The sequence below is a fragment of the Desmodus rotundus genome, chromosome 2 (genome assembly GCF_022682495.2).
Source record: "Desmodus rotundus isolate HL8 chromosome 2, HLdesRot8A.1, whole genome shotgun sequence".
Lineage (NCBI taxonomy): Eukaryota > Metazoa > Chordata > Mammalia > Chiroptera > Phyllostomidae > Desmodus > Desmodus rotundus.
Window position 1 is genome coordinate 152,853,649 of NC_071388.1, and position 17,902 is coordinate 152,871,550.

The window sequence follows — 17,902 nt, forward strand, 5'->3', positions numbered from 1 at the left end:
AAGGAGGGAGAGAGAGAGAGAAAAGAGAAAAGAGAGAGTGAGCAAGCACGCTGAGTTATCAGAAGAGAATCAGAGCCAAAGAAGAAAAAAAAAAAAAAAAATCAAGACCAAGGGCTCATCTATTACATCTATTACAGCCAAGAAGTTAAAGAAATAAGTGCTGAGATGCCTAGGAAGTCGTCCGTTCACATGAACAGACACGTGCACGCGGACACACTCACAAACAGAACAGCAGCTTAATCGTTGTTAAGAACTTTTACAACGAATACGTAAAAAATGGTTCTTCAGCTTCTCTATGGAAAAACAAATAATCCTGGGTCCTACTAACCAATACATCAAAGAACTATCCAGATGGCCACATCAAAAGAAAAATTAATTAGAAAATTGTATAAAGATGTCTAGTTTGCCAAAGGCAATACACCAACAACAAAATAAAGATTGCTTAACGTGGGGGCATCAGCTGGTCACAGAGCAGAGGGTGTGAATCAAAGAAACAGCTTTTGGTGAGGTCACGGGTAGCGTGGCCTAGAACTTTAGGAAGAGACTGTTAGAAAGACAGCGTGGACCTCTCTGGGACACGACCACAAAGAAAGTTTACTGAAAGAGACTGGATGAGCACAGCTGGAATAAGGGTTAGTCAAGAGTGGCTAAGATTTATTTCTCTATGAAGACAAAGACAGGCTTTGGTAGTTATTCAAGAATATTATAATTTATACTCCTACCATGTAGTTTTCTGGTAATTAAAAATGGAAACCATCCTGAAAGTGCTACCTTTTAAATGACTTACTGTGAAGCCACAAAACGAAGTCTTTGGTGACCCTGAGTCAGCCTCTGTTACCTCACTCAGTTTCAGTCTGTTTCCTGCTCACCCCCAGCCATGCCACATCTTACGTCTTTGAATGGGGTTTTCCTTGACTGATGAACGCACTCCCACACATATTTTAAGACTGAATCATCTCTTCTATGAACATGTCACCCAACTATCAAGCAGTCACCCTGGGAAACTTGTAAGTGGTTATATCATTTGAAAAAATTATCATCCTTCTGATCTGTAAGATGCGATTTTATACCACAACCTTGTCTAAGATTCTAAGAGAATCTTGTCTAAGATTCTCTTCTCTTAGACAAGAGAATCTTAATAGAAATAAACAAAATAGAGGTTACTAGATGATTTTCCAAGTAACTACTGAGGTTAAGCATCTTTTGTTTGTTTCTATCACAGTAGCTATTTATGTTCTAAAGATACATATGATAAGTTACAATTAAAATCTACAGTTCTCATTGTTTTTAAGTTAAGGAAGCACTGACGTAGTCATTAGTTTGTTGGGAAAAGTAAAATTACCTGAGCATTGAGATCAGTAAGCTCCCGAGGGGGAAATCAAACCCTTCACCTACTTAAGAAAATATCTCAGTATTTCAAATACCTCAAAATAAAATACGCTCTTAAAGTTACTTAAATCATTTATCTGATTAAAAGCAGCAAAGTATATGGCCTTGTGTTCAATCACATTTACTTAAAATTTCATTTATAGTTTACATGAATAAAGCAAGGAAAGTGGAGATTTTATGGGCATGAAAAGTACTTTTGGAATGGATTCCATGAAACAGCATAATCCAGGAAATTTGGCATTAAAGAGGAGCAATAATAAGAAAGTTTGGGGAAAAGGTACGCCTAGAACAATGTTTTGAACAATCTCCCCCTGAGCCTCACTGAGTAAGGTAAAAAATATACAAGTATATCTAGTTAGAAACTCATTAAAGTGATACAAGGACTGTGTTGCTGTTAAAAAAAAAAACCCAAAAACCTGTCGCTCAAAACTAAGTATTTCCATCCCTAATATATACAGACAAGATCCTCTGGTTGGGCCTTAACAGAGCAGCACTTTAAGGTTTATGAAGGATTTATTTGCTTGAATGTGAAAGCTACTTAAAATTGATGTATTTATGCTTTACTGCATCATAGAACTGTGCAGACATAGCAAATCTCCGCCCAGTATTAATCTTATAAGTAACTATTTATTCACCTTACTACGTATTAGCGACTGTTACTAACCTTATTAATAGTCTATGTGGAAAGAGACAAGTTAGGTAAGGTCCCGCACCCTATCCTAAAACAAAACAGAACAAAATTACGCACCTTATCTGTTTCATCCACACTCACGGATTTCACTACACAAGAAGCTGGCCTCTCCTGGATGTGAGCGAGGTCCTGGGGGACACTCTGAGATGCTGGCATTGGCGGCAATGGAGCCCGCCTCTTCTTAGGCGCATCCGACGGCAGGGTGTTTGAAATGTAGGTTTTGGAAATGGTATTGGACCTTGTAAAAGTCGGGCGGTTAGTACTCACGAGAGGGGTTGCTGGGGCACTGGCAGTCTAATAAAGAATGAAGGGGCAAAATCTGCATGTAAATTCAAGATAAGCAGCACATGCGGTTACAAACAGATTAGAAGGCTCTTATAAAATGATAAATAAGGAAATACTTACTTGATCTCGTTTTTTCTTACTGCGTTGAAAAAAGCCAAAAAACCCTTTATTTTCTTTCTCCTTCATAATGTCTAAATTTTGTGATATCTGGCAGGACTCTAAAAGAGAAAAAAAAGCACCCATTCAGCTCTAAGTTTCTCTCAATTTCTTTCCTTTGAAAACTTTATCTAGTTAGAAAACCTACTAACTATGATCTACTATGAACCATGTACTCTGTTACATACCTTATATCTTATTTAATTCTCAAAGCAACAGGTAAATTTAATAGTATTGCTCCTATTTCACAATATAGGAAATTGAAGCTTAGAGAAACTGAGATACTTACTTGGGGCCAATAATGAAGAAATCATAGAGCTATGACAAACTCAATTCTTTGTGACTTGAAGTCTGTGTTCCATAATTAGCAATAATATTCAAAGTAAAAATCTTGAAATGAAATGAGATGAGATATCAAATTGCTACATTCAGTTTGTCCCTTTGTTTATTTTGAATATGTTTTTATGTCAGAGGTAAACTATCAAAAAATATTTTTCCCCAAAACATGATTCATTATAGTTACTTATACTTTGTTATATAATCCATAAATAATATTTCTTTAATCCAGTGGGTCTCCACTGGGGATGATCTGCCCTGACCCGCACCCCAGAGGACATCTGACAATGTTGGGGACAATTTTGTTGTCATACCTGGGGGTGGGGTAGGGAGAATGTGTTACTGGTATCTGCTGGGTACAGGCCAGCAATGCTGCTAAACATACTACAATGCCCAAGACAGCCCCTCAACAACAGAGAATTACCTGACCCCAAATATCAACAGAAATTGAGAAATCGCACTCTAAGCAGAATGGCAAATGTCGAACCTCAAGGTTGCATATGTAATACTTCATCTTCCAAAAGTATTTCCTAATGTCAACTGAAGAGGCTTCCCAACAGTGACAAACCCAACACTGCTGAGTCACCCTGGCCCAGACGGTCTTTCTAGCCATTTCCCACTGAAAGGAACTATGATTGCTTAAGAACGGCTGATTCTTATCCAGGCGGTGACAGACAAATACCATATGATCTCACCTATAAGTGGAACCTAATCAACAAAACAAACAAGCAAGAAAAATACAACCAGAGACATTGAAATTAAGAATAAACTGACAGTCACCAGAGGGGAGATGGGAGGAGATAATAAGGGCAAAAGGGGGAAGGGTCATTGAGGAACATGTATAAAAGACACACGGACAAAGCCAAGGTGGGGTAGGATTGAGAGTGGGAGGTGCGGATGGTGGGGGTTGTGGGGAGTGGTGGGGGGAAATGGAGACAACTGTACTTGAACAATTAAAAGAAAGAGAAATAAATAAATAAACTGCTTAAAGAAAATAATTCTAAATGTAGTAAGTAGCTTTTGGAGATGTTTGAAGAAAGAAGTAAACTGATCACACTGAAGTTTTAAAAAGATCATTGAACCTTGAGTTAAGCAATGGTTTCTCCAGTACAACACCAAAATCACAAGAAACCAAAAGAAAAAAAAAGATAAATCGGACTTCATCAAAATTAAAAAGTTTTGTGCTTCAAAGGACACCATCAAAGTGAAAAGGCAATACACAGAATGGAACAATATATTTGCAAATCACGTATCTGTTAAGGGACCTGTATCCAGGATACATAAAAAATTCCTATAAGTAAACAACAAAAAGGCAACTGAATTTAAAAATGAGCAAAGGTTTGAATAGACATTTCTCCAAAGAAGGTATACAAATGGGCCATAAGCACAAGAAAAGATGCTCAACATCAAAACTACGATAAGATACCCCTTCGTAACCTCTAGGATGCCTATCATCAAAGACAGGCAATAACAGGTATTGGCAAGGATGTGGAGAAATTGGAACCCTCATACACGGCTGATGGGAGTGTAAATTTGTACAGCCTCTTGGGAAAACAGTTCCTCGGAAAGTTAAACATAAGAGTTCCCATATGACCTAGCAGTTCCACTTCTATGTATATACCCGAGAGAAACAAAAACCATGTCCACACAAAAACTTGCAGATGAATTTTTATAGCAGCGTTATTCATAATAGCCAAAAATGAAAACAATCATATCTTCATCAGCTGAGGAGTAAAATGTATATCCATACAATGGAATATTATTTGTCAACAAGGTATGAAATACTGATTTATGTAACAAGGATGAATCTTGAAACATTATGCTAAATGAAAGAAGCCAGACACAAAGGACCATATCTTGTATGATTCTTCTTATAAAAAATGTGCAGAACAGGCAAAGTTATAGGGACAGCAAGCAGATTAGTGGCTGCCTAGGCCTGAGGTACAGGGTGGGAAGGAACGGGTAGTGACTGTACAGGGCTTCTTTTTAGGGTGTTGAATAAGATCATGGTGATGTTTGCACAACTCTGTGAACATAGTAAAAACCATTGAGCTGTACACTATAAATGGGTACATTTTACCATTTATATAATGAGAAATTTACTTACATTAGACCAGGATTCAGCTGATTACGGCCCATGGACCAAGTCCAGCCTACCACTTTTTTGGTGTAACCCATGAGGTAAGAATGGTTTTGATATTTTTAGGTGGTTGAAAAAAATCAGAAGAAAAGTATTTTTTGGAACAAAAGACTAAAAAAAAAAAAAAAAGGATGGCTGATTTTTTTATCACTATCAAAGAATGTGTAAGTTGAGCCTGGAATACCTACTCATACCAGAGAGAAAGCAAGCAAAATCTACTGGGCTGGTTTAAAAAAAAAACAATCTCATATAGTTTCTACTGGCAAAAGTCCAGACAATTTGGGTATCTTAAGAATAACTCAATAAAGTGAAACACATTACACGTTTAGTTCCATGCACTCATAGCAATACTAAAAAAGTAACTGACCCTTACTGCTCATCCTTGTGTAATGCTAGGGGATCATTATTTCAAAAACTAATGAAGGGTAAGAAACACACTTTCCTGCCTTTTCTGAATGAATTCCACCGAGACAGACAAAGAGCAGACATGGGGAAATTTGATTTCTTAGTAAAATGTCAACTAATTAAGGAATGTTTGCAATAGATTCTGACTATTTTTCAACTCCTAAGTGGCTAAAATATAGGCAATAATTATCTATGACTAACACCAAAAAAGATTACTTGTCATTCTATGTCTGCTAATGGAAGTACACAATACCACCTGTGAAATATCTCACCAAATCTGATCAGGATTCTAGACTTAACAATCAATTGATTGGAAATATGGTAGAGAAACATGCTAAGTGGCATCACAGGATGCAATGAGCAACATTCTAAATATGGGAAACTCTGTAAGACAAATGACCTGGTTTACTCAATAAATAAATTATTTTTTTTTTAAATAGAGAAATAAGGAGTGGAGATCTGTACATTTTTAAAAACATTTCTACTAAGAAACATACAGGTTTTATGGTAAATCACAGTATAATTCCTGTGACATAGGAAACGAAGTACTACAAATAAAAACTGGTGGGATATAGCTAAAGCAGCAGTTAGAGGTAAATGAATAGTCTAAAATAAATTTATATCTTAAATGCATGCTTATTACTTAAGGGTAAATGTACAGTATTTTTACTTAAAAAGAATATTTAAAAAAGTAAATTATGACAAAGTAGGGCTATCCCAGGAAAGTAAAGCTAGTTAATGCCAATAACTAAATTAATGCAATATGCCTTAATAACATATTAAAGGAGAACTATATTTCACAAAATAAAACTTTAAATCTGATGCTTCCAATCTTAAGTAAGCAGTATGCACTTGGTACAATGAACAACTAATAATCACCAACATGTGAATAGCATGCTAAAGTTAACAAATTTTTACATGCTTAATTTATTTCTTGGAACAATTCTGTTAGGGAGATATCATAAGTTACCATTCTGAGCCCCTTTTCTAGGTTTGAGCATGTAAAGAAATGGAAGTGGGTCATGATGTCCCATTAGATATCTGAGGATCTAGGTGACTGGAGACTTAGAATAACTTCCACCAAGATGCATGGAGATTAACTGGTGCAACTGAAACTGGTATCCATTTAAAGATGATTTATAGTACCTCTTACTTTTTAAAACAAATGCTACTATTTCATTTTAAGAGAGAATCCTCCACTAATTGTATAGACACAGAATTAAATTCTGTATAAACAAATAATTAAATTTAGTTGTAATAGGAGACAGAAAATTTACATGCTAGTGCAGTGCAATAAATATAACCAGATTATTTTATATAGTTATTTTTGGTAAAGTAATTTCCCGATGCCCATTCATCCTCTACACCAGTTAACCCCTAAGTCTTCACTTGCTTTATGTCAGGGGTCACTGAATATTAGAGTTAAACACTAACATGAACAAGGGCTTCATTCAGCTTACTTAGAAAGCAACTCAAATACTACAATTTCTTTTTTCCAGTAGAGAGGCTATGTAAGTAATGGCATGCAAAGTTCTAAGCCCCCTGATAACACCAGATAAAATTAGGAGACAGCAACTAGACTGACCTTGTAGATTCTGACACTGTAATAAGAGCTTTCTTAATTTTCCTATTCTATTGTCTTGTGGTTATGTTCACAATATTTAATACTCTGAATAAACCACATGCATTTTTGTCTGGAAGAGGTATTAGAAATCGATGCATTCAACACCTTCAAAATGACGTCAACAAGAACAGAGAATTCACTTTGGGTTATGTATGTGGAGAATGGCAAAGTTAGGAGCAAAAGTCAAGTACAAGTAACAGAATATTGTAGCTAGAAAGAACAACAAAGATAATATTTTCCTAATCTCTTTATTAGGATGGAAGTAGAAGTTTAGATCCAGAGAGACAAAGCTCTTTGCCCTACCTACTTGCCCAATGAGCTCAACATCTCGTGTCCTGTCAATTAAAACGCCTGCCCTCTGATTAATCACTACACACTTTACCTAAGAAATTTCAGCTCCTGCGATTAGGCTCATACAGGACAGGCACTAATAAGAAATAATCATGCTATTATCTATCTATGTGGGCTTAATTCTTGGAATTGGGAGGCTCATTGTCTCTGGAAAAATTGAAAGTGGGAAAGAAAGAAGATTCCAATAACAAACAATATGTACAGTTTACGGTGTGTTTTTTTAGTGGGGTGATAATTATTAAAGTAATCAACTCTCTGACCCTATCCCTTTTTAACGAGGGAAGACGTTCAGACTTTATTATTATTGGCTATTTTTAATAAAGTTTTCACTATGAAAGTAATACATTCTCATTATGAACTTTTATAATATAAAGAAAAGAAGGATAGAAAGAAACCCAATGCCCTGCCACCCAAAGGTAACCACTATAAAAATTTTTTATGTATTTACTTTTAGAAATTTTATGTAAAAGTATTTTACAACCATATTAAACACATTTAAATGCTTTAAAAGCTCATTTGAGTATAAGCCATTTTCCAAGTTATTACAAAATATTCACAAACAATGTAATGGTTGCAAAATTTTCCTATGATATATATATACTGATTATTATAAATAAATAGTTCAATGAAAATAATCTAAGATCTTTTCATGATACCATCAAACTATTAGTATTTGTACCCAATAAAGGTCCTAGCAAAATCATTTTTTCTTGTCTAAGAGTCTAGAATATATTTTTCACATCTTAGGTTAATATTAATTTAAAAACAACGATTGAAATGTAATTATTATATTAAAATTCAGAATCAAGGAGGGCCTCATAAATGATTTTTCAAGAAATAAAACACAAAGACTGTCTAAGTTATAATCTTGTATACATTAGTAATATTAAGAAGGTAAAATTAGAAGCTTGTTTTCAATTTACCCAACAGAAATAGAGATTTTATGTTATAATTTGTTTCTGCTGATTCATATGTCTTACCTTGTACAGATGATTTACTGAAGGCAGTAACAGAAGTGGCTACAGAGGAGGGGTAAAAGAGGGTAAATTGACTTAAAGATGATGTTTGTTCAAGTATATAACATCACTGAGTTGAAATAGTCGACTATGGATTTACATAAAGCCTCAATCTCAGGATAAAGTTTGCAGATTTCTATGCATAGAAGATGTAATTGTCTTTTTTACTAAACTTTTTATTTCTCCTAATAAAATATTCATAATAAAAAATGAGCTTGCATTTCTCTATTACACATCATGCAAACCAACATTATCTAATATCTCCCAATTTAAATATACTAAATTTTTATATAGATTAATACTGAAAAGTATTTCTATTTAGAAAACTTTTGAAATTAAACTGATTCATTGTATAAGCCTGTTGGCTTTGGTGCTGGCCTTAGAAAAAAATCTAGCAAGAAACTTCCAAACTTGAATGCTAGTTAAGACTGAGATAAAATCATAGTGAGTCCACAGTAATTCACACTTGATTAGAACAACAATACATTTACATGTAAATTTTTATTTTCTGTTTAAATCTCAAAGCCACAAAGAATTAAGTTAAATTCCACCAAAGATGTATTCATAGGTAGATGGAAATTTGTAAAATGTAATGCAGCTAAAAAAGACAAGTTCTGATTTCAATTTCAGTAACTGAAATAAAATTATATTTTGTGTTTTCTTATTTCCAATGCCATGTATTGACTTCTATCTATAGGATCCACTTAGGATCCATTAAGGTGCCCTTATGGACATGAGAAAAACTATGCATAAACATAATACACACACACATATATCCATACAGAGTATAGCAAAAGTAGGTTTATAGTTAGTTGCCTGCATGAAAAACAACACAATAATTAATGAACAATAATACAGGAATAAACTGTGTTTCATGTACTCACAACTGTGAACCCACTTTTGCCCCACCTCGCACACCCACATCCTGTCACTGAAGAAAACAACAAGTCCTACCTTTGCTGACATCCATGGCGTATAATTCTCTAAGTCCCAGGTCATTAAGAGACTTTGTCACGTCGAGGGGCTCCTGAGACTGATAATCCTTCAACAACAGTGTATGTACCGGGTCAAACTCACATTTGCTGCATATAACGGGGGCAAGGTCTTGAAGTGATGCATGTGGGTTAACTCTCACTATTGTCTTCTGCGTTTTCTTAAAATTGATCACTACTCTCACAGTTTTCTGAAACAAAGGGTAATGCCATAGTTATACCATAATTTGCTGAAATAAACTTAATTCTTTTTGATTAATGTTACTTCCTAAATCCAAATTAGATTCTTAGAAACAGTTTGCTTATTAAATAATCTAGATTAAATTCACAACCCTTGTGAAGTATTAAGTAAGTTTAAATCCAAAAAGAATCATGGATAATTTTGCTTTGTTCCTGAAAATATTTACTTTAAAATTAACAAATACTAATAATACAGAATTATGCATGTCTTATTCCATCCTTTATTTGAGGAATATTTATCTTTTAATAGATTTTAGCTGTCTCAATAAAAAGGGGGAATTTTGGCTAAAACACCAAAAGTTTTTAACTTCTCTCCATTTGAAATAAGTTAAATGAGATAATGCATATAAAGAGCTTAGCATAGTGGCTGGCACAGAGTTATCAATAAAAAAAATTAGCTGTTGTGACTACCTATTGCTGTCACTATATTATTTCTATTTTGGCTAATTTTAACATATTAGTAAAAATACTAGAATGTTCCTTATTACATATTTAATGCTATAAATTCAAGACTACTGAGATTTTTAAGCACCTGGTCATTTAATGTAGCTGAATTAAATACTGGATATGATCAGAACTTTGAAACATGTGACCATGCTAAGTGAGTCTATAGATTGCAGATCTTCAAAGCTTAACATGAATCCATAAAACAGACACCACGCGTGATCCCACGCTTTAGCATAAATACCGTATCTAAACGGCCCACATACCTAGGTATATAGCCCACTACCCTAATTAGTATGTAATATTCAACCACATTTTGAAGAAAGCAAATATGCTTTAGGATTATAAAAATATTAATTTCTTCATTAACAGCTTTTTAAGAATATGAAGAAAATCTGAGACTATATGTACAAGTCATTTGTCAATGGACTATTAATATATAAACCTCTATATATTTTCTGAAGTTAAAAATGGTTGTTGTTGCTCCTGATGAAAGAGTATGTCTTGAATCCCACTAGCTTGTACCTCTATTGCTTATAGAATGAAACCAATTATATAAAGAATTGATGATATTACAATATTGTTAAAAGTTTTTGCTTAAAATACATACATCTCAGAAAAGTGAGCCATTGTGTAGCTCAAATGAACAATAATGTAGACGTCAGTAGGTTACAACCACCACTTACCAAGTAAATGAAGCCAAAAACTACTTGAATAAATTCTTAAATAAATTTTTTTAACTTAGAAAATCACAGAGGTAGAAATAGTGAGCCGTAGAAGAATTGAGCCAGCTGGGATGCGTGGACTCAGGAAACAAGTTATAGAGGCAAAAGAAGGGCCCTTGGAGCTTAGGAGAAAGAAAGCAAAGAGACAAGCCTAAAGGAGGAAGGTGAGGGCAGGGAGAGGCGGGGATGGGGGGAGGGAGGGGGAGAGGAGGGGAAAGGGCGGGGAGGGAAGGAGAAGGAGGGGGAGAGAGAGAGACCCAAATGAATTTTTAATAAAAGGTTCAAAAACCTTCCTTTATGTACAAAATACTTTTTTAAAGAATAGCTTAAAATACAGATCGATCATAACTGGCAGATTCTAATATTGCCATATAGATCACTTCAGAGCATCAAAAATCTAAAGTATTCCCCAAATGCTACTTAGCCCAAGATCAATAACCAACTGAACCCTAAACAACGTGGTTCTAGGGAAACATGACAGCCACATTCACCTCAAATTTGACCAGGAAAGGCAATTTATATTTTATGTATAAAGAACTGCAAATAATGACTGAAAAATCAACTTAGTATCTTGGCCATAAGACATCAAAATCTACAGTGAAATTCTTACCTCTGGTATTATAGGTGTAGGTTTTTTCTTATCCAAAATTTTTGGCTTTAAAATTACTTTCTCCACCTCCAACATTCCTATTGGCGTGTTTGGCTTAAATTTAATGGGGTTCTTTTCAGCTGACAGCAGATCAATTGTGTAGCTTGATGGGTTCAGGTGATACTGAGCACAGAGGAATATCAACAAGTCCATCATAGGTTTACTGTAAAACAAGAGCAATGCTGATGGCACAGTTTCATCAACTGTCAAAGTTACTGTTTCAAGCATTCTTCTTAGGGCCTCTTGTTTTCAGTATATATAATAAAACAAGGCAACAAATTAGTATGTGTGAAAGCAGCTTAAAAATCTAACTGCTTATATTTTAACAGACAAAATTATACTTCTTAAAATGCCCTGAGTAGTATTCAAAAGAGCTTGGACCCTAGTGTTGGTTTTACAATCGTCTATATTTTACCTGCCAAACTGTCTTCGTGTAATAAAATCTCAGGAGAAGGAAAAGTCCTTTACTTACCCAGCAGCAGTCACTTCGTGTGCTCCTTCACAACATTATTTGGAATACTAGCGGTCTTTACTCACAAATCGATTATATTCCAAAGTTCTCATAAGCATAAAGCACTAAGAAGAGCTACTACAATTTGCACTTTGAAAAGCACAGTAAATATCTACAAGGGTAAGCACACAAAATCCTAAAGAAAGGTATAGTTCAAATTTCGTATTCATTCCAACATACTCAGTGTTTTCAAGGCATCAGACACACAGCACAAGGACGTGGCACACCTGCTCTCGCAGACCTAATGCTCTACCAGATGGACTAGACCCAGCGTGAGCAAACTATAGTCTGCAGGTCAAAGCGGGCCCACTGCTTGTTTTTTTTTTTAAATAAAGTTTTATTGGAATACAGTCATGCCCATTTGTTTACATAATAGCTAGGGCTGCTTTTGTGTCACAAAGGGATTTGAATAGGACATGACTGAGACTGTATGGCCCACAAAGCCTAATTGTATTTACTATCAGGCCCTTGACAGAAAGTTCATGGACTCTGGTGCTAAACCATAAAAAAGTAATCAAGTGAATGCATGAGATAATTTCAAAAATGATTAAATTTTAAATGCTAATGGTAACACAGAATCTATTTCTATAGGAAATTGCACACTCAAGTTGAGATCCAGAGATATTCTCAATTTTTTGCTTCCCTTTCCACAAAATCAATTATTCACACAGACTTGTGTTTTCATGCATACTGTCAACAGAACAATGTGGTCTCTGAGTCTTTCTTAACTGCCAGCCCTTAAAGAAAGCCTCTGAAACACCTTTCATATGATGTGCTTTCCTAAAATGACTGGTGATCCTGAGCTGGTAGTTCACGTTTAAGGCTGAGGCGCTAAAACACAGTGTAAAAGTCCTATTTTCATGGATTGAGGTACAGGTTGATTAGTTTCACTTGAGAGTAAGCAGGTGGCCCCTAATGTTTCCACTAAGAAATACAAATGTCAGTTTAAAAAAATCCCAGTCTCTTGGCTAGAGATATGAACCTGGCTACGGGCATTCAGACAGGGAAATGAGGCTAGGAATTTCACTATTCGGTATGCTGATTCTAATTTAGTACCTCTGTTTTCACTTGTGCCTAATCCCTATTCTCCTAAATGGAGTCCCCAGGTCTCCAGAGAGGCAGTCTCCTGCTGAGGAAGGGTAGTGGTCTGACACTGGGTAGTGCTGAAGTCAAAAACACGTGCTTGAGAAAGATTCTCAAACCATCACCTGTGTTCAGCTCCCCCCCTCACCTGTTGTGGCGGTGGCCCACTCTCAGGCCACTTCAGTGTCCACAGGATAAAGAGGAATGCTTCACAATGGCACACTCACCTCCCTTCTCCTCCCCCACGTACAAGTGGTACCCCAGGATACATATAGCAAGAAAAATAAATAAAAGACTCAATGATCCTCAGTAAAAAAAAGTTCTCTGGCGTAAATTTCCAGTCCTCAAAATACATTTCCTATGTCTTATTAGATGATTTCACAAAAATATTTGGAAGTTTCATGTCCTTCTCTTGACCTACTATGCTCTTACATAGATTTGTTTACAATTGCCCACTTTGGGGTTTTGGATAGTACATACTAAATTTCACCGGAAGGGAGACAACCATAATGGTATTATTGAAGTCAATATTTTGGTATCGGAGTACCGTATGCAAGCACTTTGATGTTACACACCAATTCTACACTTGGAAACGGTACCTTCTTTTTCTGAGGGTAAATAAGGTTAAGGGGGATCAGGCAATGTGTAGGTGTAAACAATTATAAACACAGTTATGCTGGAAGAAGAGAAAACTTTCACTGCCAGCCAAATGGAGTGCTGTCTGCTATTGTCTGTGAGTAAATGGCGGTATGTTCAGATTACATTTCTCTCTCTATATATAAATGTGCGAAGTAATACATATAAAAGTACTAAAGCTTACGTTTCAAACACTTTTCTTAAATGTACAGTTCCTTAGAATTTAAAAAACTCAAATGTTCAGTTCTTTAGAAATACACCATAAAAGTTAGCAAAAGTAGTTGGTGTGAAGTTCTGTTTTGTTTCTGTTCTGTTAATCCCTATTTTTGTGCCATCATTTTATATCCTTTGATGTACAACATATAAACATTTAAAGAAAAAATATATTTTTCATTTTTAAAGGTAAAAACAATTTAACACTCTTTATATACTTTTATTTAACCCTTCTGATACGCTTTAATAAATTATTGTCTTTTTTATCCGTGATACACTAATTTTCTAATTTAATAGATGGGGTGGATAATGGGCCAAGAATATTATACAAATGGCCTATTCCCTCAGTTGATTTGATCATGTATAATCTGTGGATAAAAAAGGTGTTTTAGGGAATGTGACCTCACAGGGTGGTCTGATCATAGACTCCTGTGGGCAGGTCACGGTGGGTAGACATGTCCCGGGCATATAACTTTTTAGTAAAGGGCTTATCTTTGCTTTAAGCAAGCCCTGTCCATTGCTTCTGTGCATCTAGGTTAATACACCTTTGAAATAAGCCAAACTACCCTCAGGAGAGCACAGAACCTTAATTATCCTGTAACTTAATCCCCGCCTTACTTTCTCCCACCTTCCTGTAATCTTCCTTTGGTTCCCTCCTTATTTTCATATGCATGAAAGAAACTACAAAACTGTCAATTCTCTAAAATATTTGAAATCTTGCTTCCCAGCAGCTATCACCAGTTTTGGCTTAAATAAAATCCTATAAAAGCCCTCCACAGGTTTGGATATTTCTTACATCAACAAATCATTGTACACTATACCAGATTTCATGGCAAAAAGGTTTCCTAGTGACTAGCACTCTATCATGACCTTTGAACTCATCACTACCTAGATGTTTTCTAATAAAAATATTTCTTTGAAAGGCAACTAATAATCACAGAACTTCTTTATGACTTTATTCTCTCATTCTATAATTCTAAGTTCAAATATTTATTCAATAATTCCAGAAGTCAATTTTGTCTTGAAAATATTCTTCTTTCCAGAAAGATAAATGCAACAGACCAGAAAGTTCTATAACAGACACAAATACAGATGGGAACTTAATACTGCATATAATAATGGTATTTCAAATTTCTGGGAAAAATAATTAAATTTTCAACAACTGGTATTGGGAAAACTAGCCATCTGGTGGGGGGAAAAAAAGTTACGTATCGGTTTCCTTTGCTCTGCCTCCTGCTGCAGTCTCTACAGGGAACAGTCCCCGCACTCCAGGCCAGGAGTTTGAGCTCAGTTGTTCAGAGGCCCCCTGGCAGACTGCAACCTGTGACAAAAGGTGTGGAGTCTCATTTGTGCAGATTGAATCTGTCACAAGTTTACCAAGTCAAGAGTTCCAGATACAGTGTTTCAGCCTTCACCTGCATATCTGGAAAAAATATGGTAGGAATCCACAGCACCCTCAAAAACTGCTTACTAGAATAAAAAGTACAAAAAGATGTTCATATTGGTAGAAAATGTAGTAAAGATGCTTGGGCTAGAAAAAGTGTACACTCCTCAAGTTCACAAGTGAATGCAAAACTGGCAGTGGTTACACATTTGTTAAGATCAAGCCCCTGAGGTTGCCACTAGGACTTCCAACAGAGAAGGACAAGGCTCACCAGTGCCTCAAGATGTGGAGGAGTTAGTAGTACATCCATGCCCTGTGGACCAGGAAGCAATTAAAACCAGATGCCAGAGCAGTTTCAGATTAAAAAGTGCAAATCCTTTTTATTTAAAGATGGTGAGAAAGTGTTCTCACTAACATATTTTAAATGCTAAAACAAGTTGTGTATTATCTACTTTATTCCTTACACTAAAGCAGCTCCAAGTAGACCAGATATATAAATATGAGCACTCAACTCCAGGGGGTTGAGGCTTGGGGGGAGAACAGAAAAGAAATCCACCTTCACATAGTGCATGTTCTAGAGCACTGCTGCCCAATAGGACTTTCTGCAGTGATGAAAACTTCCCATATCTGTGCTGTTCGATACAGTGGCCTCTCCCCACAGTGGCTATTAGAATGAGAAAGGAGCGATGAAGTAACTCTGACAAGCTCAATGACTAAAAGTAACCTCACAGGGTGATCTGACCTTGAATTACTGGCTGGACAGGTCTTAGTGGGCAGTCACACCCCAGGCCTTAAACTTCCTTCATAAAAGCTCTATCTTTACTCAAGCAAGTCCTGTCCATTGTTCTTGCGCATCTTGGTTAACAAATCTCTGCAATGTCAGAGTAATCCTCTTTTCCAGACCCATCTAACCATCCTCCAGGGAGCACAGGATGCCCATATACCATCCTTACTTACTGTAAATGTTCCCCCAGTTTCACTTCTCATCCCATCAGAGATCGGCCCCTCCCCAATCTGCCAGCAAGGATTTCCTGTAATCTCCCTTACTTTCCCTCCCTTGATCCCAAATGCATAAAAAGAGCTGCCAAGCTGCCATTCTCCAGAGGATTTTTGAGATCTTGCTTCCAATCATATCCTCAGTTTGGCTCAAATAAACTCTCATAAAATTTTCTGTAGGTTTGGACATCCTTACATCGATACTATTGAGCAGTTGAAATACATCAAGCTAGTGGCTAGTAACTAAATTTTTAATTTCATTTCATTTTATTTAAATTTAATTTAAATAGCCACATGTATTGGCCACTGTATTAGACCTAGCAGTTCTAGTGCACTGGTTCTCAAGGCGCGATTCATGGACCGGTAGCAACAGTATCACTGGGAACTTGTTGTACATGCAAACTGTCAAGTCCTGGCCTGGTCACTGAGCCAGAAAATCTGGGGGGCGGCACAGGAATATCTGCTTGACAAACTCTCCTGCGTGTCTGATATATACCACAGCTTTTAAATGGTGATCTAGAGAGAAAAGGATAAAGGAACAAGTCGAATATATATAATATCAAATAATGATAACTGCTCTGATGAAAAGTAAAATAAGGAAGGGAAGAAACTGTCCTAAACAGAACAAATAACATTAGAATAAAGACCTGATGGGATGAGATATCTGGGGAAAGCATTCCAGGCAGAGTTGACAAATGCAAAGGCCCTGAGGCAGGAGTGTGCTTTAGGTGTTTAAGGAAAAACAGAAACCTCTCAGCTACAGGGAAGACTTGGAATTTTACTGATAGGAAAACTACTGCAGAGTTCTGAGGAGTGATCTACTTTACATTTTAAAGGGATTATATTCAGATTGTTGTAGTCAGAATAGCCTGAGGGAAAAGTCACAAATCTGTTGCAAAAATTTAGGTAGGAGATGGTGGTGACTTAAACCTATTCAGATTCCAGATATATTTTGCAAGGAGCTGATAAGATTAAAGCCAATACCAGAAGGAAAGTGTAGGAACTAGCAAGGGGCAGAGGAGGAACTAACCGGTGGAAGGCGGGCAGGACTGCAGGGCCACTACACAGTGCAGGGGCTGCTGAAAGGACCAGTGGGGGCCTGAAACGGTAATTTAAGTTACTGGCTCGTTGATATGCTTACTAACCTGGTGACCCACAAACCATCACCAAAATCCTGGTAGATTTAGGAGATACTAAATCAAGGAAAGAAAGAATTTCAAAATTTAAAGACTAAAAAACTAAGAATCCAAAAATAGTATATAAAGTTAGAGCCAGAGGAAACCTTGGGAATTTACAATAATATTATATAGGGAATTGAACATTGCACAAAAAGCAGAACAGGGGTTCAGGCACACTTTATCTAGACCTTAAGGAGCAGAGTGACCTCAGATGTTACCTGGGTTCCATTTATACCGAGATGTGGATTTCTCTCTAGGAGGACCACCTTTTAGCAATCTTTATTCCCAGCGCCTACTGTATAGTGAGGTCAATGTCGCTAAATGTGGAATTTAGAGGAACCAGCGATTATTTACCTCTAGGTAACTCTGCTTAAATATGCATGAGTCCATACACACAGCAGACAACGTACAACTGAGATCTCTGTACAGTATCGGGCACACAAAAAGGCAAAGTTGTT

The 17,902-nt window shown here is 36.2% G+C and overlaps 1 protein-coding gene across 13 annotated transcripts in view; it reads right to left on the bottom strand.

Annotated features, from left to right (window-relative positions):
- Nucleotides 1–17,902, bottom strand: part of COBLL1 (cordon-bleu WH2 repeat protein like 1) — a 156,235-nt gene that overhangs the window by 37,392 nt on the left and 100,941 nt on the right. For 11 of the 13 annotated variants that reach the window (XM_053918735.2, XM_053918734.2, XM_053918733.2 and 8 more), the window contains 5 exons: nucleotides 11,405–11,606; nucleotides 9,348–9,576; nucleotides 8,358–8,396; nucleotides 2,486–2,583; nucleotides 2,138–2,374 (listed from right to left, as the gene is read on the bottom strand). In XM_053918735.2, the coding sequence (XP_053774710.1) occupies nucleotides 2,138–2,374; nucleotides 2,486–2,583; nucleotides 8,358–8,396; nucleotides 9,348–9,576; nucleotides 11,405–11,606 (805 nt within the window). The remainder of the gene's footprint in view (nucleotides 1–2,137; nucleotides 2,375–2,485; nucleotides 2,584–8,357; nucleotides 8,397–9,347; nucleotides 9,577–11,404; nucleotides 11,607–17,902) is intronic. The other 2 variants (XM_053918744.2, XM_053918736.2) reach the window with 1 other exon arrangement.